This window comes from Dasypus novemcinctus, chromosome 5 (assembly GCF_030445035.2).
Source record: "Dasypus novemcinctus isolate mDasNov1 chromosome 5, mDasNov1.1.hap2, whole genome shotgun sequence".
Lineage (NCBI taxonomy): Eukaryota > Metazoa > Chordata > Mammalia > Cingulata > Dasypodidae > Dasypus > Dasypus novemcinctus.
This window is the reverse complement of record NC_080677.1, coordinates 166,929,751-166,953,097: the sequence shown is the minus strand read 5'-3', so window position 1 is coordinate 166,953,097 and position 23,347 is coordinate 166,929,751. Positions and strand designations below refer to the sequence as shown.

At 48.1% G+C, this 23,347-nt stretch overlaps 1 protein-coding gene across 1 annotated transcript in view; it reads right to left on the bottom strand.

Moving 5' to 3' along the window:
- Positions 1 to 23,347, bottom strand: part of CUBN (cubilin) — a 242,374-nt gene that overhangs the window by 85,808 nt on the left and 133,219 nt on the right. The window contains exons 34-39 of the mRNA XM_058297911.1: positions 19,889 to 19,999; positions 17,212 to 17,340; positions 16,622 to 16,754; positions 6,105 to 6,310; positions 5,029 to 5,213; positions 3,484 to 3,676 (exon numbers count right to left, since the gene is read on the bottom strand). Coding sequence (XP_058153894.1) covers positions 3,484 to 3,676; positions 5,029 to 5,213; positions 6,105 to 6,310; positions 16,622 to 16,754; positions 17,212 to 17,340; positions 19,889 to 19,999 — 957 coding nt within the window. The remainder of the gene's footprint in view (positions 1 to 3,483; positions 3,677 to 5,028; positions 5,214 to 6,104; positions 6,311 to 16,621; positions 16,755 to 17,211; positions 17,341 to 19,888; positions 20,000 to 23,347) is intronic.

The following is a 23,347-nucleotide window of genomic DNA, read 5'->3' as shown; positions in this document are numbered from 1 at the left end:
TAATAGAAAGAGTTGGAGAGCGTTCCCTCTTCTTCTAGTTTTTTAAAAAGTCTGTGTATGGCCAGAAGACCTTGAACTTTAATTGTGGAAGATTTTTTGACTATCATAAAATTTTTTATTTCTTTTTGAGTCAGTTCTGGTCATTTCTATCATTTTAGGAACTTGTCCATTTCATCTAGGTTTTCCAATTTATTGGCATACAGTAGTTTATAGTAGTCCCTTATAATCCTTTTATTTCTGTAATGTTGGTAGTGATGTCCTAGCTCTCATGTCTGATTTTAGTAAATTGAGTCTTTTCTCTTTTTGTCTTGGTCAGTCTACTTTTGTGGTCTTTTCAAAAAACCAGCTTCAGTTTCAGCAACATTCTCTACTCTTTTTCTCTTTTCTATTTCATTTATTTCTTCTCTACTCTAGTATATTCTCCCTTTTGCTAGCTTTAGGTGGCTCTTCTATTTATAGTTCCTTAAAGAGTTAGGTTAGTCATTGATTAAAATGTTTTCCCTCCTTTTTAATGTAGACATTTATGATTATAATTTTCCCGCTGAACACTGCTTTCATTGTATCCCATAAGTTGAGCTATGTTCGCTTTTCATTTTCATTCATCTCAAGGTATTTTATAATTTTCCTGTGCTTTCTTCTTTGATCCATGGTTATCTGAATGCACTTTTTAATTTTCACATCTCTTTGAATTTCTCAAATTTCCTTCTGTTATTTCATTCCATTGGGCTTAGAGAACAACTATTTATGATTTCACCTCTTTCATACATTAATGCTTGTTTCATGGCCTAACATATGGTTTATCCTGGAGAAAGTTCCACATGTACTGGAGAAGAACAAGTGTCCTGATCTTGTTGGGTGGAGTGCTCTATAAACTTCTGTTTGTTCTGCCTGGTTTATAATAGTGCTCAAGTATTCTACTTTTTTTAGATTCATTGTTTAGCCATTCTGGAATGTGGGGTCTTGGCATCTCTAACTATTACTGTGGAATTGTCTTTTTTTCCCTCTATTCTTCCATTACTTCCTTCTTTCATGTTAAATATGTATTTACTAGTATACTGTATTGATTCACTTGTTCTTTCTCATACTATATGTTTTTGAATCATTTCTTAATGGTGACTCTAGGGACTACAAGTAACATGTTAAACCAATATAGCTTGGATTAATACTAACTTAATTTCAATAGCATATAAATTTGCTTTTTTACTGCATATGGGCCATATTTTCCTATTCCTTTGAGGGTCTCATAATTATTTGTTAAAAACATGATATTTTAAATATTATAATGTGGCAACTATGGAAATCAAACCCCTGTGCCCCTGGTTTGTTGTTGTTTTTGTTATTGATGTTCATTTCAGTGACATTTCTGCACTAATTGGGTAAAGTCTGTAGTCTTTGCTGTGTGGGCACAGATGTCTCTACTTAGTTTAGTGGTCTTTTCCATGAACACACAAAAAACATTGTTTTCTTGCCTCTGAGATTTTTGGAGCTATTTGTTACTGCAGCATGGCCTAGCATGTCCTGATTGATACAGTAGCTTCTTTCTTTCTTGGACATTTAAGTTCCATCAGATGACCACAGTCCACATTATGACTATTTTCCTTTGCTTGCCTATTTTCTGACTGCATCTCTTGCTTTAATATTTAATCATTTAATTGCTTTACTGTTATTTAATTGATGTATGAAGTGTATTGTCTTTCCCAACCACTTTAAAGCTCCTGGAGAATAGATTGTATCTTGGTTTTCTTACCCCTTTTTCTCTCCTTTCCTTGTTCTTGTATATTAAGAAAAATGAGATTTATGATCTCCTATTCACTTGTCCACTTAAATCATATAATTATGGAATATACAGATTAGAGTTAAACTTGTTATTTTATTTTGAGTAGTGTGATAGTTACTTTCATGTGTCATCTTGGCCAGGTTATGGTGTCTACTTGCTTGGTCAAGCAAGCATTGGCCTGAGGGTATTTCAAATATTTAAATCACCAGTCAATTAATTGCACCTGTGGCTGGTTACATCTACAATCAAAAAAGGAGTCTGCCTTCATCAGGGAGAAGCCTCTTCCAATCAGATGAATGTCTTAAAAGAAGACATGCTGATTTCAGCAGTCAGAAGGAAGAATTTCTATCTCTCCTTCAGCCAGCCAGCTTCTCCTGGGGAATTCATGGAAATCTTCACTGGAGTTCCCAGCATGTAGCCTGCCCTACAGAATTCAGACTTGCCAATTACCATAGTCACATGAGCCAATTCCTATAATAAATCTCTTAAAATTTACATATGTATATATAGTGTGTATAATAATATATATACATATACATACATACATACATACATACACACACACATATATATACACATAAAGTCTCCTGTCTGTTTCTCTGGAGAATCCTAGTTATACAAGCAGTAAATTATATTTGTTGATATATTGTCTTGCATGGATAAGCAATTCCTTCTCTGACTTGAGATTTGTGAGTAGTAAAAAAGGCTTACCTCAAGTCTGTTTATTATGAGGGCTCTGGATGTATCTATCAAGTATTAAATATTGCCTCTAAATTGTCTTGCAATCTTGCTGATGGTATTTTGCCCTCACATAAAAAGATTAATATTTTAAGGGAGAGATTCTCTTTCAATGTCAAGAAAGTACCACACAAGGGACAGGAAAATAACATCTCAGAACAAAATTCTAAGGAGCATTAAATAAAAATAAGTATGAATTATACTTTCATCAGTGATCTCTGCTGATAAAAATTCTCCAAATGTTAAAATCAAATAGACTATAATGTTTAGAACAAATTCAAAGTTTGAATATTCCTTAATCAAATCCTAGGATCACATGCACCAACCAAATATTTCAAGGACTGAGAATATCCTACAAGAAACATCTACTGAATTTCTTACATGTCAACCGTCAAATCCATAAGAAATATTCAAAATTTTAAAACAATTTTTTGAGGAGAAGACACAAAATCTCCTAAAACACTGCTAGGTCAACATTACTTTTTCTGAGGGAATTAAGGATGTCTTAAAAATAGTAAGATAAAATTTTCAAAAATTAGCCTAATTTTACCTTGAAACATAAATCTTCACTATCAGCTAAGGAGAAAGTGAAGCATTTCTGAAGGTAGATTTAAAATGAAATATAGTGAAAAAATAGTTACCTCTGTCTGTGAATTGATCCTTAACCACATCGTGGGTATAGTATGTACAAATCAAATTTTCAGAAATCTAAAGGAGTATCCAGAAATTTTAAGTAGAATATCTTATTGATAGAAAACCCCTACTTACTATTTTAAAATGTAATATAAAACCAGCATATTTCTTACATACAAATGTACAATTTTTACAAAACTTGGTCCTTATGAATTTAAAAGGACACATGAACATATGAAGGCAGGGCTTTGGGGTTGTACTTTTTCTTCTTACGTGTCTGTGTACTTGGCCCCTTGTGATTTTGGCCCGACACATCCCATTTTTGTCACACATACCTGCAGCAATGGTAGGTGAAGGTCTAGAAGACATGTCCACTGCCCACCACTCCAGAAGGAACCCTTTCCCTGACTCTGAAAAGTCAGAAGAAAACTGGAAGGTCAAAGAACTTCTACTGGAGCTGAACGATGGCGTCTGAGCACCACAGTAAGTTCCCATGAGCCGGGAGTGAATGCCAACCCCATCATAAATCTGCATGAAAACAGATGTAGAGCTTTGGTCACAGGCAAGTATCTCTTTTTCTTCATGAAAAGACAACCAGAATGATACCTTGAATTATTACAATTTATCCTAATTGAGAAAAAGTGAAAGAGTAAAGATTCCATTGCAGTTTAAAAAGCAAGTGTCAGGAAATTTAAAATTTGCTTATATAGAATTTAATGTGACTAAAAACATGAATAACTTTGCTGTGGATTATATTAACAGCCAAGCTCACTGGGACAAGACTCTGAGGCCATCACAGCAAAACTGGTGAGTGGGAACAGGATGGCTCACAGGGCAGTGCTCCAGGAATGCCCTGTGGGGGTTCAGCAGGAGCTGGAAGGAAGGACAGGAGAACAAGAGAAGGAGAGAAGGTGAGGACCCTGGAGAATGAGGGGGAGGAGAGAAGACGAGGACCCTGGAGAACGAGGGGGAGGAAAGAAGATGAGGATCCTGGAGAACGAGGGGAGGAGAGAGGATTGAGGACCCTGGAAAACGAGAGAAGGAGAGAAGACAAGGGCCCTGGAGAACAAGAGGGAGGAGAGAAGACGAGGCCCTGGAGAACGAGTGGGAGAAGAGCAGACCAGGACCTGGGCAGGTCCCCAGAGGGGCTCCTACAGCAAAGGAAAGGGTTGGAATCACAGACAACAGTGCTACACGCAGCCAAAGCACTCATGACACAATTTTCCTTTGGTTTAAAATAGTGAATTACCTATTTGGAGACATATTTTTGATAGTTTCCAAATATTTAGCACATTTTTTTTTTCTGCCTTTGGGGGGGGCTATCCAAGCATACTTCCCTTCCTGCCTGCCACCTTCCCAAAGGTGGTGCTAGTTCATTTTGAGAGTTATCATAAAATTCTCCACTTCTGGTTTGGAAGCCATGTAATAATTGTGAGCTCTGTTAGTAAGGTGCTGAGGACCCAAGTCAGAATGAAATGGGATCCTGGCCTGAGGGATCTGGTGGATTTTCTGGTCATGATCCAGTATCAACATCTGGTCAGCAATGATAGACGCAATCTTTACATTAGGATTTATTTAATATACATGACGCTTTGGCATCTTAATATTCCAGAATACAAACAAACAGGATACGGATACAACAACAAGTCTTTAATTAAAATATTGCTAAAACCTGACAAGTAAATTACACTAATGCTAACAAACAACTTATTAGCTACAGAATAGATGATAAACAACAAAATACAGAATTAGCTCTGTACAGAAAATCTAAAGGGGGTAATGACATAGGCCAAACACTCAAATAGGTATTAGCTTGGATTTAGTTCTGCCACCAGCAATTCACCAAAATTAATGAGTAGTGATTGCACATGGAAACTCACCCTCAATTTGTCATAATAGCAGTTTTGTGTTTCTTCAATATTCATCTCCAAGACCTTTCCAAGGATAACTTGAGACGCATTCACATTTACTACCCACTGGTAGTTGGAGTTATGGGGGTAGTTTCCAGGCCACAAGGGAGATGCAATTTTCCCGTGGGTGCCCACAATGTTATCATTGCCAAATACTGTGGGGAGAACAGAGCAGTAAATCAGAGCTTCCTGGAGTAGCTCTTTATTCCAACGAAAGAAACAAAGGCAAGGGCTGCTGAAAGGATGGGCTATTAACTGACAGATTTCTTTTCTGAACACTGAAAGAAATACTGCTCCCCTTTAGGTCTCTGTGCTATCTGTTAATTCCTGGGAGAAGGGTGATTTCGTGAACAGAATTCTATATCCTCCGAGGTTGCATGGAATGAAAAGAGGAAATGCCTTCCTTTGCAAAAAGGGGTTTTCAATCCCAGGGGCTTGGGGACATGGAAAGGGGGGCACCAGACTGGTCCCATGACTGTGCTTACCTAGTCTACCTTGTTTTACAAAAGAGTGATGCCTGTTTTTAAACAGTCTATATGATAAGAGAAAACTGACTGATTGGCTCCCACCTATGGAGTAGCTAAATACAGAAAAGTAGAGTTAGAAATTTAAAAAATTTAACATTTTGTTGTATTAGAAGAATACTCCATTAATAAAATATCTGAGCACTTAAGTGAGTCCTGAAAGTACTAAATGTCTTTAATTTGAAGAATATGGAGTTTAAAATATGGGCTCAAATGAGACAAATCTGATATAAAGACAAGGCAAATTATGAAAAATATTTAATACAATATTTAATTCCATGTTAGTAACTAGAGCTTAAATGAAAATTAGAGCCATTGAAGATATTCTCCCTGGCTCTTAATGAGCCACTGATACATAATTCAATCTTTCTAATATACAAAAAGGTCGTTCCGTGAGGACAATAAATAGAGGAGAACACTTTAGAGTTCAGGACAGTTCTTGCTCAGCACACCGCTAAAGTTTACTGCTCCTCATTTGAAGGATGCCATCTGGAAGCCATTGCTAAAAGAGAACTAACTTACTCTTAGTGAATGCAGCCTGGAAGCCACGGCCACTGCCAGACCCATCAGAGACGAACCGGACCCACAGGACGTGTCCGACAATGGATGAGTAATTGACGGGAAGGACGTTCCCACAGTATCGCCCCACCACGGGGCCCGTGGCATTTCCTTCCCGGATCTCCACAAAGTCTCGGCTACAGCCCTGAGACTCCTCCAGCTGGAAAGTGCTAATGTGAAAAAAGGGAGCAGATTAAATTGTAAGTTTTAGGGTCAACCCAAATCATGTGTTGGGCTAACTTGATCATTTTTTTTTAAACTTTCTCTAGCATTGATTACAGTATGCCTTAGATATCTCAGGAAAGTCTTTCAAATTTGTTGAATGCCTGTTTAGAAGATACAGAGACAATGCAATACCTTCAATTAGTTTCTCTTATATGGGAAATACTGTGCAAAAGCATAGAAAAATATAAAGCAGAACACCATGCCATTTGAGCAATGAAAATCTCAGGGGCAGATATATTACCTCTAGTTTGAGGCTCAGTGGTAGCTTGATGGAGAAATTTTTCAAGATGGAAAGGAAAACATTAGCTGTGATAAAGGACTGGGAGGGTGGTCTGAGAATACTCCACCAAGGTACATGTGCAGAAGAGCTGGGATGCTGGACACTAGTGAGAGGTCTAGATGCAGAAGGGCTGGAATGCTGGATACTAGTGAAAAGTCTAGAGGCAGAAGAGCTGGGATGCTGGGCACGAGTGAGAGGTCTAGATGCAGAAGAGCTGGGATGCTGGGCGCTACTGAAAGGTATAGTTTGGATGGAGCATTAGGAACTGCTAAGAGGCCATTTAAGGTCAAATGGAAGCATGATGGTCATGCAAGAATTAATTCTGCATGAATACTTAATTCTGGGGTGGTAAAAAAGTTATGGGATTTCTAATAGCATGTAGATTCGTGTTTGCATCCTAATTCTTGCTGCTTTCATGCTATAAGAATGTCACCTATACAACTTACCTTATATTCTGCAATGAATGATGGAAGGAATGGGTAGTAGGACATAATATGTACCTCACAGGATTTTCATGAGTAACATCTATAAAGAATGTTGAGCACGTAAGTGCTAAATGAATGTTTCAAAAACCTGGTCTTTAAAAAAATACTTGAACTGAGGCCATACGAAATTGGTTTAAGTCTAGACAATATAGAAGAAAACAGAAAGTCCAGAAAAGGACCCACAAATACACAGTTAATTGACTTTTGTCAAAGATGCCAAGACAATTCAATGGGGAAAAGAAATTCATGTTAACAAATGCTGCTGGAAAAACTGGATTTCTATACTGAAGGAAAAAGAGAACTTCAGCCCCCACCTTTCTCCATACACAAAAACTGATTCCACATTGCCTATAGACCCAGACTAAAAGCTAGCACCAGAAAGCTCCTGGAAGGCATCTTGAGTATCTTTGCATCTTTGGAGTCTTTGACAGACAGAATGCAGAAAACACTCACCAAAGATTAAATACCAATGAATTTGACTTCATCGAAATATAAATTTGTCTTCATTCAAGACATTAATAAGAAAAAAATAAGCAGACACAGACTGGGAATGCGATGGGAAGAGGTAATTGCAAAACATATGTCAAACAAGGAACTGATTTCTAGAATAAATAAAGAATTCCTACAAATCAACAATGAGAAAACAAAGAATCCAATTTTTAAAAAAGGACAAAAGTTTTGAACAGACACTTCATGAAAGAAGACGTGAATGGCCAATGAGAATGTGATTACTCTACATCATTAGTCATTAGGGAAATATCAATAAAAAATCATAATAAGACACCACTTTACACCCACCAAAATGATTTAAATATGTAAGATTAACAACATCAAATGTTGCCTATCATGCAGAAAAACTGGAAGTCTCATGCATTTTTGGTGGAAATATAAACTGATAGACCACTTTGGAGAATTGTTTGGGAATTTTTTATAAACTGAAATACCCCCACTTGTACCCCAGCCATCCCACCCCTAGGTATCTACTCAGGGGAGATAAAAGCACATGGCCATGCAGTGTGTGCCTGAGTCAGGGGCCCCATCCTCAGGCGTGTTCTTGGCCTTCTCACATGTTCCCGTGGTGTCGACTCATGTACACGCAGGAGCTCTACGGGTGGTAATTCTAATGCAGGTGTGGCCAAGCCCATCAGGAGGGCTCTCAGTCCGTAACACTCGGGTCTTAGAGGGAGTTAGCCACAGGGAGGAGCCAGAGGCCAGGGGTCGGGGAAAAGCAGAAGAGGGACCATGTGATGAGGCACAGGAGCAAGTCAAGGAACCCCAAGGAGGGTGGCAGGCCAGGGCATCTACGCTACTGATCCAGGAGAAGCATGGCCCGACAAAGCAGTGATCAGCGTTAACTCATGCTTGTTATGTACCCCGGCCCGTTGTGTGCATTTGTCACAGCCGCCTGGCAAGCCGTTATCCACATCAAAGAAGACTTATAACTCAACAACAAAAGGCAAATGATGAAAGTGAAAATGAGTAAAGGATTTAAATAGACATTTCTCCAAAGAAGATACACAAACGGCCAATCAGCACATGAAAAGATCCGGACCACATTTAGTCACCAGGCAACACACTTCAAACCACTTCAAATCACCAGGCTGTAACAAAGCAGACAGCCACTAACGTGAGGTGGCAAGGGTGTGGAGAAGTAGCAACTCTCGTACACTGCTGGTGGAAATGTAAACTGGTGCTGCGGCTGCGGAAAACAAGCTGTCGGTTTTTCAAGTTACCCTATGACCCAGAAATCCCACTCCTAGTTTAATTCCCAAGAGAACTAAAAGGAAATGTCCACTCAAAAACACAGACGTTCACAGAATGATTCATAAGAGCAGAGGGTGGAACAACCCAAATGTCCGACGACAGATGAATGGAAAAACTAAATGTATCAGTGAAAGAAGCCAGTCACGTGGCCCCCTAGCCAATGCCTGGAATTGGCGCTTCTAAACCAGGCAGTCCCCATGACAAAGGCCAGCCCGCTTCTGGTACGTGGCCCTGGCAGCCTTTAGCAAAGTAAAGCGTGCGCTGACGAGGGCCGACAGCGTCAAAGCCTGTCTCCAGGACCCTGGCAGGAGAACCACAGCCTCCACGCGGTGCTCCTGCGCCATCTCCAAGCTAGATGCGCAAACCCAGCGAGAGAGGGAGGTGCTGCTGGGAGAAGAGCAGAGAGCCAGAGCCCGGAGGGATGCAGGCGAGCGGCCACGCGGTGCCCAGGACTGCGCCAGGGGCAGCGGGTTCCGGGTAGACCCCACGTCTCATCATTACTGGGGATCCACTGCTGCGTGAAGATGTCTGGTCGTGGCTGGGATTCTCCCCACGTCAATTTCGAGGGCTCTTTGGGGGTTCCCCCGTGTCTGCTTAGCAAAGCCATCGATGCCACTTGGTTCAAGGTCCAGCTGGTCTGGCGTTCAGGCATCAGGCAGAGACCGCTGTGCCCTAGGTCAGCAGCAGGGCTGCGGGCCTGCTCTTCTCCCGCCCACCACCTCGTTGGTCTGCTGCTTCGTCTCCTGCAGATGTCCCTTCTCTACTTGTTTACACTCCCAATAGCGGCGGTTCAACCAAGGAGCTGAAGGCAGCAGCGGCCACCGGCCACAGAGAGGGCCTGCCTTGCGGGGCTGGCCGTGGTTTGCTCCTGGCTCTTCTCGCAGTGGCGGCGCAGGCCCACCTGCTCTGGCTGAGCCTCTCCTCCACGTCCTGACTCCTCGTCCACACCCGGGAGGCGGAGCCAGCTCTCCCAGTCGCACCTCTTCTCATCGTTCTCCAGCCACAGACACTTCCACAGGAGGCTGCGCAGTCCGCGCTGAGGGTGGCCCTGCTACACTGTTTTTCCCCGTTGCCGGCCATGCCGCAGGCCGCGGGCCTGGGCCCTGCCTCCGAGGGGAGCGGCAGTGGGCGCCAGGTCTCTCCCTGCCCAGGCCCCTCTGCGTGCTCCCTTCTCCCTGAGGAGCGGGAGGTTTGGCCTGGTGGGTGCGGCCAGGGCAGGCTCCCCTGACACCTGCACGTGGGTGTTCACACCCGAGTCTGCAAAGGCCACAGGCTTTTCTGCAGCTCTTTTCCAGGCCTGCCGGCCCTGTGCCTGGACCAATTGGAATTCTTGTTTTCCTTCCTCCTGCCCCCACTTCTGCCCCCACCCCTGCACAGTCTTGTGACTCAAGCTGCCGTGAAGTGTGGACGGGTTATCTGACTTCCTGGGAAGCACATGCCCGGCCTGTGGGGTGAAGGAGCTGCTCCTGGCCCTCCTGTGGAGCACCACTGCCTTGCTTCCTGGACCTCAGGGTGGGCTGGGGTCTCTGCCCACTGCCCCAACCAGCCTGAAGAGGCAGGCCTGGCAGAAGATGCCGGGCTCCCTGGAAGGGGGAGAAGCCCTTTCCCTGGTCCACGTATAGCTTCCCAGGCATGGGAGGTGCCAGTTCTGGACAAGACCCACCGCTAAACAGAACGGTCAGAGAACCTCAACTTTTAAACTCCGCCTTTTCCTGTCATTTTAAGAGACTAAATGGGAGGGACAGGGTATACAGAGTGTTACAACAATGGTACAATTTTAAAATATCACAAATGGATGTTTCTGTAGCAGTTTGATATTATCGATGAATTAAAAAGGAAATATTAGATGATGTTTGTAAACTGGTCTTTTCCTCTGGGCATATGAGATTATATTGGATTTATTTAATCAAGTAAACCTCTTGTGTCAGTAGGGCATTGAGCCCCCGCCCCTTGGTGGGTGGGGATGCACAGATAAAAGGCATGGCAAAGGACAGAGTTGAGAGTTTTTTGATGTTGGAGTTTTGATGCTGAAGCATTAAGCTGGAACCCTGGGAAGTAAGCACACAGAGGAAAGAAAGGAGCTCCAGGAAGAGAGGAACCCAAGAAGCCTGAACCCTGGCAGACATTGGCAGCCATCTTGCTCCAACACATGAAAATAGACTTTGGTGAGGGAAGTAGCTTATGCTTTATGGCCTGGTATCTGCAAGCTCCTACCCCAAATAAATACCCTTTATAATGGCCAGCAGATTTCTGGTATTTTGCATCAGTACCCCTTTGGCTGACTAACACAGTTTCCTGCAAAAAAATCATTATAAAATCTATTAGCAATTTTAATCAATATATTTGAACTCTTAGTTTTCCTACAAAAATATATAATAAAACTAGTTGAAGAATAAAATGAAAAACTTAAGAAAGGTCATTAAATAAATGAAATCACTATTAAAAATTGCCCATAGACAACATAAGACAAATATCTGAGCCCAAATGACTCTATAGGAGAGTTCTACCAAATCTTCAATAAAGCGATAACTCTAATCTCAATCTTATACAAACTGTTCCAAATAGTAGTTAAAAGGGGACATTCTCCAACTGATTTTATGAGGTTAGCATAGTCGTGAGAGCAAAACCAGTCAGAGGAGGGGTTTAGTTTCCTTGCCTGCTCAAGCAAATACCATGAAATGGGGAGGGCTAAACAACAGGATTTTATTAGTGTACGGTTTTGAGGCTAAATAAGTCCAAATCAAGGTGTCATCACGGCGACACTTTCTTCCCAAGATCCAGAGCTCTGCGGCCGGCCGCCGGGGTCGTGGCTCCTGTCCCGTGACCACGTGGTGGCCTCCCCTGGGCTCTCCCTTCTCTTTTGGGTTCCGTCGTGGTTGGCACCTGCTTCCTGGGGCTTCTTCTCCCAGGCTGAAGTTCGCTCCACTCATAAGGGACTCCAGTAAGAGGCTGACTGAGAGGGCCATACCTGAACTGCAGAGGCACGTCAAAAGGTCCTACTTGCCATGGCGCACACCCACAGGAGTGGACCCAACTTAAGAACATGTTTTTCTGGGCTACAGACAGCTTCAACCACCACAGGTGGTAAAAGGAAGCAAAAGTACAGGTCAATTTTATTTAAGAATATAGATGAAAAATCTTAAGTAAAATATTAGCAAAATGAGTCCATAACCAAGTTAGATTCATCTCTGAAATAGAGTGTCTACTAGGGCAATTTACATACACAGACTAGGGGCAAAAAACAAGGCAAAAATATACTAGGAGAGAATCAGTCATATTTGCAGAAAAGCATTTGGTGAATTATAATACACGTTCATTATTTAAAAATCTTCAAAAATTAGGAATAGAAGGAAACTTTCTTAAACAGATAAGAAATACCTACTAAAACCCTAGATCAAGTATTATACTTAGAGGTAAACTTTTAAACAATCATTGCTCTCACTACATATACCACAGAGTGCTGAAGAGTCAGTCAACTCAGCAAGACAAGGAAGGGGATAAAGTTGTAAGGACTAGAAAGGAAGAACTATAAATCCAGAGTTAGGAGAGCTCATCCTCCAACAAGCAGAAAGGCTGCTGGATAAAATGACAATATGCAAAAATCAACAACTGCAACTTAGTCAACATTCATTCAACAATGATTTGTTGGCTCTACCATATTGCCAGACACTGTTGTAGGGACAGCATCCCTCCCTGGAGGGAGCTTATGTTCTAGAAGGCATGGCAGACAATTAACATTAGTAGAAATAAAGGGTCAGACAATCATGAGTGCTGGAAGGAAAAACAAAGCAGGGTAAGAGGGAGCTATTTGAGATGGAGCTGTCAGGTTACAACCGAGAAGAGACCTTTAATTTTAAAGTGGATGCCCTTTTCAACAGCAACAAAAACGAGGATGTAATAAATATAACAGGCTTTATATGACCTTTATGGTAAAATATAAAACTTTAGTGATGGATATAAAGAAAACCTAAATAAATAGATTTCTCATGTTCAAGGGTTTGACGATTCAATATCATTAAAGGCAACAATTTTTTCCAAAATCACTACATAAATTCAATGTAATTTCAGTTCAACCAATAGGCATGGTACCATTTTTAATAAAACAGCAAGCAAGGCTACACAGAGTCCACAGATACATGTCGAGTAAAAGTGAAAAAACATGCATGGAAAAGCACACAAAGTTCAGGGCGTGCATTATCTCTGTGCCAAGGCAGAGGAACGCAGACGGGACTTTTGCCACTGTGTAACATTCTACATGTTTAAAATTTTACTTAAAATTTATTTTTAAAGAAAAAATTAGTAACAAAGGAGCAGAGGAGAGAGTATGTACTATTCTTTTATCAGAGGTTATTGGAGGAAATTCTTGCTGTGTAGAGCCCCACAGGCTGACTGAATCAGAATGTGAAAATTAGCAAGATCCAAGCAAACAACTTGCTTGTTAGTTTGGTCCAATGGTCCAGAAGGTCACTGTTGGGGATTGACATGTATCCCCCAAAAAGCAACGCTCAAGTGTTGACCCCCTGTCCTGTGGAAGTGGACCCCTTCATGAGAAGGACCTTTGAGGACTGACTCCTGCTGAGGTGTGAACCCTGGTTGAGGTGTGAACCCTGCCTGAGGTGTGAACCCATTTGTGACCAGGGTTTATGAGGATGTGGACCCTGGTTAAGGTGTGAACCCTCATTAAGGTGAGAACCCACTCATGAGCAGGACCTTTGAGGACTGACTCCTGCTGAGGTGTGAACCTGACTGAGGTGTGAACCCATTTGTGACCAAGGTCTTTGAGGATGTGGACCCTGATTAAGGTGGAACCCTGGCTGAGGTGTGAACCCACTCATGAGCAGGACCTTTGAGGACTGACTCCTCTGAGGTATGAACCCTGGCTGAGGTGTGAACCCTGGCTCAGGTGTGAACCCATTTGTGACCATGATCTTTGAGGATGTGGACCCTGGTTAAGGTGTGAACCCTGGTTGAGGTGTGAATCCACTCATGAGCAGGACCTTTGAGGATAGTCTCCTGGCTGAGGTGTGAGACCTGGGTGAGGTGTGAATCCATTTGTGACCAAGGTCTTTGAGGATGTGGATCCTGGGTAAGGTGTGAACCCTGGTTGAAGTGTGAACCTAGCTGAGGTGTGAACATATTCGTGAGCAGGACCTTTGAGGACTGACTCCTGCTAAGGTGTGAATCCTGGTTGAGGTATGAACACTGGCTGAGGTGTGAACCCACTCATGAGCAGGACCTTCAGAGGTACCACTGAGATGGAGCCACAGTGGATCAGGCTAGACCTTCTTCCACACAGCCTCAGTCCTTGTGAGCAAAGGAAACTGGACACAGCAATGGAGCAGGAGACAGAGAAGCCAGAAGGAGAAGCACCTGGTGGAACAGAGACGTGAGCCCAGGAGCCCCCAGGCTGCAGCGCGCTGGCATCCAGAAGCACGGCCTGTCGCGAGCCTGACTTGGGACCTGTGGCCTCCCAGATGGTGGGACAATCACCTCCTGCCTGTGGGCTGCCCCGTGTGGCAATCTGAGACTGATCGGAGTGTAGGTCTTTTCTAAGTACAGATTGACAAAATCCAGGGCCAAGTGGAAAGACATTTTATTAGAAACGGGTAGGAAAATACCCACAAGGGCTTTTTAAGTTTACTGTGCTTGTTTTTGGCCATCTTATAGGCAAATCTATCATCTATCCAAATACTTGGATGAAACTCTGCCAAAATATGATGTGAAACAAGAACACCATGACTGCTGGTACTTGTGATCTCATTCTGATTCTTGAACCAAGACCAGTCACCTTCCAAAAGCCTCTGCAATCAGAAAATACATTTTCTCTTGACGCCTTTAAACTCCTCTGGGGGTTGGTTACTTCCTGCTCATCTGCACTGCAGATGCAGCTGTAAGCCCAAGTTTCTCCAGATCCCATCTCCCGGGGCGGCCATCACCCAAAGCCCAGTTTCCAACACGACGTGACCGCCGTGCCTCTCGGCGCCCCACACCCAGGCATGCCTCGGCATCTCCAGGCATCACCTGGCGGTGGTTCAGGCAGAGCAGAGGCGGCTCCCAGTCCTCTCATCAGCATCTTGCCTTCTTCAAAATTATTTTTTTTAACATAAAACTCATGCCAGTAACCGAAAATTAACTTCTTATGGATGAGAAAGAAAACAGCTGAGTCTTTTAAGATTTTTCTCTATGGAATTAGGGCTTAGAGTACATTAAACAGTAGGGGCACAAGCCCTGCTTTCCTCATTTCTCTCCATCTCCTAGAGGGACAGCCGGGGCTGCCCACTGGGCGGAGCTGTGACCGGCACAGAGGACACTCTGGAAGGGGCGGGGGGTGAGGTAAGGGACGCCAGTGTTGAGCGCTGCATCTACACGGGACAGGGTGGGCCACGCCTGAAGCTGGCCCAGGAGAGGTCCGGAACAGGGCTGGTCTGCTTTGGGCACCTGGGTACCCGCCCAGAAGGTCCCGCAGCCCGTGTGGGATGTGGGGGACCAGGAGGGGCCTTCTGTGGGTGGCTGTGAGGCCTGGACAGCGCCGTGGCCTCGGGCCTTACCATAGGGACCAACCCGCGCATCATTTGTCACATACAAAGCACCTAGTGTGGTGACAGCACACGCCTGCTACACACTGAGCATGCAGTAGGGGCCTAGCAGAGGACACATACACAGCAGGTCACAGGGACGCAGGAACTCCTTGTCTGCCAGTAGAGACGAGCCCAGCATGCCTGCCCTCCCAGGCAGTCTCGCCGCGTGGCCTGCAGAGCCCAGGCACCCGAGGGCACCTTTGCTGGAGCCTGCGCCGGCCCCTCTGGTGGGGGGACCAACAGAGACCGGGCAAGTCGTCCACACTGGCCAGCCAGCTGGGCAGGCCTCTGGACGCAAGAAGGCCTGAGAGGCCAGACTCGTGGCAAAAGGCCAGCGCCCTCCCCTGGTGCCTGCCCCCACGTGCCCTCCCCCAGGGCCCTCCCCCTGGCGCCCTCCCCCCAGCACCCTCCCCCAGGGCCCTCCCACAGCGCCCTCCCCACACGCCCACCCCCAGCGCCCTGCACCACTCCTGCACCCTCCAGCAGGCAGCAACACCAGCTGCAGCCCGACGGCGCACACGGCACAGGAAACGGTTATGGAGTAAGACGGCGAGTTAACGCCAAAGCCTCACGACAACATCTGTTCAGCATCCATCACCCGCGTGGCCCGGCACAGATGCTGCTGTGTTGACGGATGCCACATGCTTTTCACTCTCTACTTCTAGGAAGTTCCACGACTGCCACTTAAACTGGTCTAAGACCACACAGAACGTGGCAGGCCTTTTGTCCACTCCACGTCCAGTCCACTTCAAAACGTTTACAGTGGAATAAGGGGCACGAAAAGGATTTTACAAATCAGCCACTGAATTCCAAAAGGCATCCAAAGCCATCTTGGTGGAAGTAGAAGGGAAGGCGTCCGAGGAGGGCAGAGGGGGGTGCCCAGTAAAGAAGAGCCTGGAGAGACCACCGAGGCGGGGGATCAGCGAGTCCCTAGAAGAACCCGAATACCCCTGATTCCAAGGAAGGATGGAGCTGCTTCCACAGGTTACTCCCCAGGTGAAGGACTCACGCGCAGTTCTGGTGGCGCAGAGCAGACATGGGAACCGTCCTCCACAGAACGTTAATGCGACCTGCGCCTAAAACGGGACCCGCAGGGGCCTCCTGCACTGGCTGGACGCGCGTGGGGAGCGCGGCGCGGGGAAGACTCACACAAAAGACAGCTGCAGCTGGTTGCCAGGGGAGCCGAGGATGTTCCAGATACAGTCGGCGTTGGGGGGGTAAACCTCCGGGTAGCCAGGGCTGTCGAAGACGCCCGCGGCCATGAGGAAGCTCCCGCCACAAGCTGGAGGAGAGAGGGGAGGCGGCTCCTGAGCGTGGCGCTCAAGGCGCCTGTGGGGCGGCCGGCCCCTGGCGGGGGCTCTCGGCCCTTCCGCTTCTGGGCTCTCGTCCTGCAGTGCAGGGTCTCCACCCGCACAGAGGCGGAGTGCGCCAGGCACCCTGGAATGCACACCCAAGCGGCCAGGGGCCCCGGAAGGCAGCAGGGGCTGCCCTCTGTCCTGCCACCAGGGAGGACGCCGCCCGCCTGAGCCTGGGGAGCACGGCCCGGAGGGGCCTTGGTGAGCTGCGCAGGCCGGACCCCAGGGGGCGTCCCGGGCCTGGCCGGCGCTCGTCTCAAGCCCATGCCACGAGGCTTCAGGCTCAGGGCCACACCAGCGAGCCAGCTAATTGGGAGACGGGCAGGCGGGCCACGCGGGCCCAGGGCACGAGCCTGCCATCGGGGCCTTCTGCAGACCTCCTACCTGAGGACGAGGCAGTGTAGGTGGCGTGGAAGCCTTCCAAGTTCCTGCTGGAGTCAGAGACGAAGCGCAGTGTCAGGGCGTGGCTGAACGACGTGAGGGGCGGCGGCATGGAGGGGCCACAGAATCGGCCTGTGTGACAGAGACACAACAGGCGTGAATGAGGCGGCGCAGGCCACCTGGGGGCTCACCCGAGAGGCCGCTGTGGGGGCAGCCCTGGAGTTCCAGGTCGGTGCAGGGGAAGGGCTGAGGGCAAAAAGTAAGCGAGGGAGGGACGGCTTCTGAGGGTGACGGAGCACAGGGACCCCGGCCAAGGTGGTCAGACCCACACGGGGGCCTGTGCAGAGGACCACGGAGCACGGGGACTACAGAGACCACGAAGCGTGAGGACCATGGAGCACGGGGACCACAGAGACCACAGAGCATGGGGACCACGGAGCACGGGGACCACAGAACACAGGGACCACGGAGCATGGGGACCATGGAGCACGGGGACCACGGAGCATGCGGAACACGGAGCACGGGGACCACAGAACACAGGGACCAAGGAGCGTGGGGACCACGGAGTGTGGGGACCATGGAGCACAGAGACCATGGAACACAAGGTCCACGGAACACGGGGACCACGGAGCATGCGGAACACGGAGCACGGGGACCAAGGAGCGTGGGGACCATGGAGCACGGGGACCATGGAGCGTGGGGACCACGGAGTGTGGGGACCATGGAGCACAGAGACCATGGAACACAAGGTCCACGGAACACGGGGACCACGGAGCATGCGGAACACGGAGCACGGGGACCAAGAAGCGTGGGGACCATGGAGCACAGGGACCATGGAGCGTGGGGACCACGGAGCGTGGGGACCATGGAGCACAAGGTCCACGGAACACGGGGACCACGGAGCATGCGGAACACGGAGCACGGGGACCAAGGAGCGTGAGGACCATGGAGCACAGGGACCATGGAGCGTGGGGACCACGGAGCGTGGGGACCATGGAGCACAGAGACCATGGAGCACAAGGTCCATGGAACACGGGGACCACGGAGCATGGGGATCTGAGCTAAAGTGGCTGGAACCCGCACGTGGGGCCTGCAAAAGGCGTCGACCTTGGGGACCACCCATGGCGGGGCGTGCAATGCAAGCCAGACCCCAGCTCAAACCTGGCTGTACCTTGAGTGTGGTGCAGCCAGTGGCCAGGTACTTAAGTGCCCCGTGGCTTGGTTTCCCCATTTGACATAGGCAGATATTGACAGTGACACCTACGGCACTGAGGTGTGCAGATCAGCTGAGTGACCGCCTACAGAGGCTTTGCACAGCACTCGGCACCAGGCAGAGTCCCGGGCCAGCTCACTAAGGAAGTGCCCTTGTGCTGGTCGGACGCGCTGACCAGGGTCTCGGGCAGGCCAGGAGAGTTGTTCTAGAGCACAGAATGTTCTAGACTGCCAAGGCCCCCTAAGCACAGCTCCAGGCCCTGCGCCCTGGGACCTGGACTCTGGGCCCTATACTCCAGGTTCCAGGCTCTGGGTTCTGGGCTCCAGCTCCAGGTTCTGGGCTCTGGGCTCCAGCTCTGGGCTCTGGGCACTGGGCTCTGGGCTCTACACTCTAGGATCCAGGCTTTGGGCTCTGGGTTCCAGCTCCAGGCTCTGGGTTCTGGTCTCCAGCTCTGGGCTCTGGGCTCCAGCTCTAGCTCCAGGTTCTGGGCTCTGGGCTCTGGGCTCTGGGCCCTGGGCACTGGGCTCTACACTCTAGGTTCCAGGCTCTGGGCTCTGGGTTCCAACTCCAGGCTCTGGGCCCAGGCCCCAGGCTCCGGGCTCTTGGTTCTGGGCTCCAGCTCTGGGCTCCGGGCTCCAGGCTCCAGGCTCTGGGCTCCAGCTCTGAGTCCCAGGCTCCAGGCTCCGGGCTCTGGGCTCCAGCTCTAGCTCCAGGCTCTGGGCTCCAGCTCTAGCTCCAGGCTCCGGGCTCTGGGCTCTGGACTCCAGCTCTAGGCTCTGGGCTCCAGCTCTAGGCTCTGGGTTCTGGGCTCTGGCTCTGGGCTCTGGGCTCCAGCTCCAGCTCCAGCTCCAGCTCCAGCTCTCGGCTCTGGGCTCTCATCTCTGGGCTCCAGCTCTGGGCTCTGAGCTCCGGGTTCAGGGCCTTGGCCAGAACAAAGCCCCTTGTCTGCGAAGCTGGTATTGAGTGGAGGATGGCGTGCTTACGTGGTAAAGCTCAAAAACATTTAAGCTCCTAGAGAAAGTGTCACTCCACTGGTGTTATTTCTGGAGGAAATTCCAGAAGCTAAACAACGGGGATCTTGGACTTTACCGGATGCCTTACAAACAGAACAGGAGGCCCCATTGGCTCCCATGGAGGACAAAGCTGGAAGCAATCCACCCCGTTTGAATGTGAGAAGGCGGGCCAAATATTGAAAGGAAGTTGCGATGGACACCGTCCAGCACTGGAACGGCCACACATCCCTGCTACCAGACGCAGTGGAGCTCTTCAGTCCCCGTTCAACATGTCAGCCTCCCGGCCTAGGGTGTGAACAGTTCAACCCCTGCCCCTGCCATCCTCCCTCCAGGCACCTTCCTGGCAAAGCCGCCCTCCTACTTAGCGGAAACATTCTGGCCCTCAAGGACAGCGTGTAAATGCGCAGTCACTGAGTAAGGCCTGCAGACGCTGCGGCCACCACTGGCCGCATACCTCGGAGGGGCGCGTCCTCGGAGCTGCCGTCCAGAACCTCCAGGTAGTCGTGGGAACACGCGGGGCTGCTCTCCAGGTCAAAGTGGCTGAAGGAGACGGTGATGTGGCTGACTGCAGGGAGACAGGGTGTGAGGGCCCGGGAGGGAAGATGGTGCGCACTTCCGCGACGCAGCCGCCAAGAGGAAGGAGGTGCGCCAGAGAGGGCCGCGGCCTCGCCTGCGACCACCGCGCCAGCCTCCACGCCGGCCTCCGGGCCCTCCCTGCGCGCTATCTGCATGCTTCCCTTAAGTTCTGATTCTGCACATCCTCGTCAGGAGCCCCCTCCCTCCTGGGAGCTCGCCCCACCCACCCCGTTGCCCTGAGGCCCGAGCAGGGGCCCTGGAGCTTCAGAGCCATGGTCAAGGAGGCTCAGGCTTCCTGGCCCAGCACAGGGCAGTCCTCCCCCAGCTCAGAGAGCAGCCCCTGATCTGTCCCCCGGCTCTTTCCAGGCTCTGAGCGGGGGTATCCTTCACCCGAGGTGCTGTGGCCCTGAGAGGACGCTCACTGGGGCCCCAGCCCAGCTCCCTTCTTTGCCCAAACACAAAGGCACTATCAGCTGTTCTCGAGGAGATGCTGGGGGATGGTTAGGCCAAGCTGCCCTCTTGGTGGACGGAAGAAGGGGCTGATAGAACAGCTCCAGGGCCTTCCCTTCCCAGACCTCCTGGAAGCAGCACCCCTGAGAACCTCCGAGGAGGCGGCCCTGAGCAGAATCGCCCCTCTGCAGCCCTGGGCGGCGGCCTGGGCCATCTTTGCATTGTCCTGCCTGCAAAATGGGGACAGTGGCCGTAGACCACTGAGCAGGAAAAACCACAGGATTCAAAACAGAGGAGGCCCTCAATGATATGAAATAAGTTAACTGCCTCAGAGAGCTAGAGTCTGGAAAAGTGGCTTACTGGAAATCGGGGGGTGGAGGAAGGATGTGAGTTAATGTCTGTAGGGGTGGAATCTGTGATGAGCTGGGGGTAAGTATGAGCACAAAGAAGGGACAAAATGGGGGCAAGGGGTTACCTTCGGGTGGGGTTTTCTGGGTTTGAGGGGGGCTGGGGATGGGAAGAGGGGTAATATGGTCCAAGAAATAGGTGGGAGGGAGGGGCAACATACAAACATGGGAGAGTGCCAGAAGTTCGTTGAGAACTAAATGTTGAGTAAAACGTATCAAAGTATAAATAGGAGGGTCACCTGGTTAGGACGCTCAGGGGGTATGGTCTGATGCGGGACGGACTCCGGAGGGAATAGCTGAAGGCTCATTTTGCCAAGGTGGGTTCTACCATTGGGTGGGGTGGACCCATATCCTGGGGAAGACTAATGCCGTCGAATAGAGAGAACTGTATCTCTCGTGAGAAAGGACGGCTCCCAGGGCATTAGATTGGCAGGCGTTGTGGGCCCTAAGGGGAGGGGAAAATGGACGTGCAATGGATAGAACAAAGGTAAATAAGGGGGCAAAAGAGGAGTTATGTGAGAGTACACGAGGATGAATATAAAACAGCTAATATTACACCAAAAACATATAGGGGACGACAGACTAATAATGAAAACCATAAGACAAAACATAGGATAACTAAAAAATTTAGAAAACTGTACAACCTAAAGTATGGACCACATAGTAAGCACAAATGTTACCTTGTTTGAAAACTATAGTTTCGGAATCTGTACATCAGTTTCAGGAAATATGATATGAATAAGTTAAAAGATTATTGCTGTGGAAGGGAAAAGGTTTTATGGTGGATCTGGGGAAATACTGTATATTGTATATATGAATTTTGGTGATCTAAGACTCTTCTGAAGCTGACATTATGTTGGGATTCACTTTACGGGAAGTTTTGGATCACAGAGTGGTTCAACAATGGCAGCGGAGGAATACTGATATGGGATGTTATTGACAGGATATATATGGTTGACAGGGAGTTATACAGGGCATATGCCCAGGGTATATGGTAATGTCTATATATACTCATAGTGGAAACAATTAAAAACAACAGCTGGGGGGGTACTGGGCTCCTGGCCGGGGGGTCACTGTTGTGGGCCCTGGGAGAGCAGCGGCAATCCTCCAGGTGCAACGGCAAGAACCAGGAAGGAAGGAGGGCCCAACAGTGGGCTCTTGATACTAATGGCTACACTTTTGAGCCTATGCACCTGCAATAAGAACAAGGCCTAGAGTAGCATTGTGCCTGGGGGTTTCCTCCTGACAGCCTTCATGTTACTCAAATGTGGCCACTCTCACAGCCAAACTCAGCGTGTAGATGTGATGCATTCCCCCCAGCGTGGGACACGACACCCGGGGATGAGCCTCCCTGGCACCGAGGGATCACTACCACATACCAGCTGAAGAAACAACTAGAAAATGACCTTGAATTAAAGATTCAATGCGCAACAGCAGAATATACCTGTCTACATATAATAACATGACTTCGGGAAGCGGTTTGACCTAATGTAAGGGGGAAATGGAAAGGAGAAATGAGATTATAAGGCTGTGAGTCTCTAAAAAAGAGTCTGGAGGTTGTCAGAAGGAATACCCCTATGTACAACTGAACAGAGTCTAAGAGACAGATAAGGTAGATACAACCCCAGGTATTGGTTTTTTTGAGGGATAAAGAGACCCACGGGTTCTATGGTCATGGCAGAAGGGGTTCACTGCCATGACAGATGGCCCTTCTTTGGAGCTGGTGTTTCTGCGTGATGGAAATGGACTCAGAGGGGATCTCTTTTCACAAGACTTGCATGCTACTTTATTGGAATTGTAGTTGGTGCTGAGTTTAAGATATATGTAGGGGATCTGAATCTCTGGACTGATAATATGACACCCAGGCCCAGAGCCTCAACAGACTTCAGCTCCTACACTTTGACTTATTGGACTTACTCCACTCAGCTAACATGGAGTTGAAGAAGGTCAACCACCACAACATGGAGCCTAGAGTGTCTACAACTAGAAGCGGGAAGAGTGCATCCAGTACCCATGTGGAATCTAAGCCCTCACTTGACATAGGTGTGCAATGGACACAACCAATCCAATGTCCACAGAGGAAATGTGAAATGGGTGTGGGAACAGTAGCCATGGGGGCTGCTGGGTGTGGGGAACGGGAGGAAGAGATGAGATGTGGAGGCATTTTCGGGACGTGGAGTTGTCCTGGATAGTGCTTCACGGACAATTACGGGACACTGTAGATCCCCCCAGGGCCCACTGGATGGAACGTGAGAGAGTCTGGGCTATGATGTGGACCATTGACTATGGGGTGCAGTGATGCTCAGAGATGAACTTACCAGGCACAATGGATGTATCACGATGATGGGAGAGAGTGTTGCTGTGGGGGGAGTGGGGGGCAGGGGCGGTGGGGTTGAATGGGACCTCATATATATTTTTTAATGTAATTAAAAAATAATAATAATAAATAAATATAAAAAATAAAAAATAAAAAAAAATAA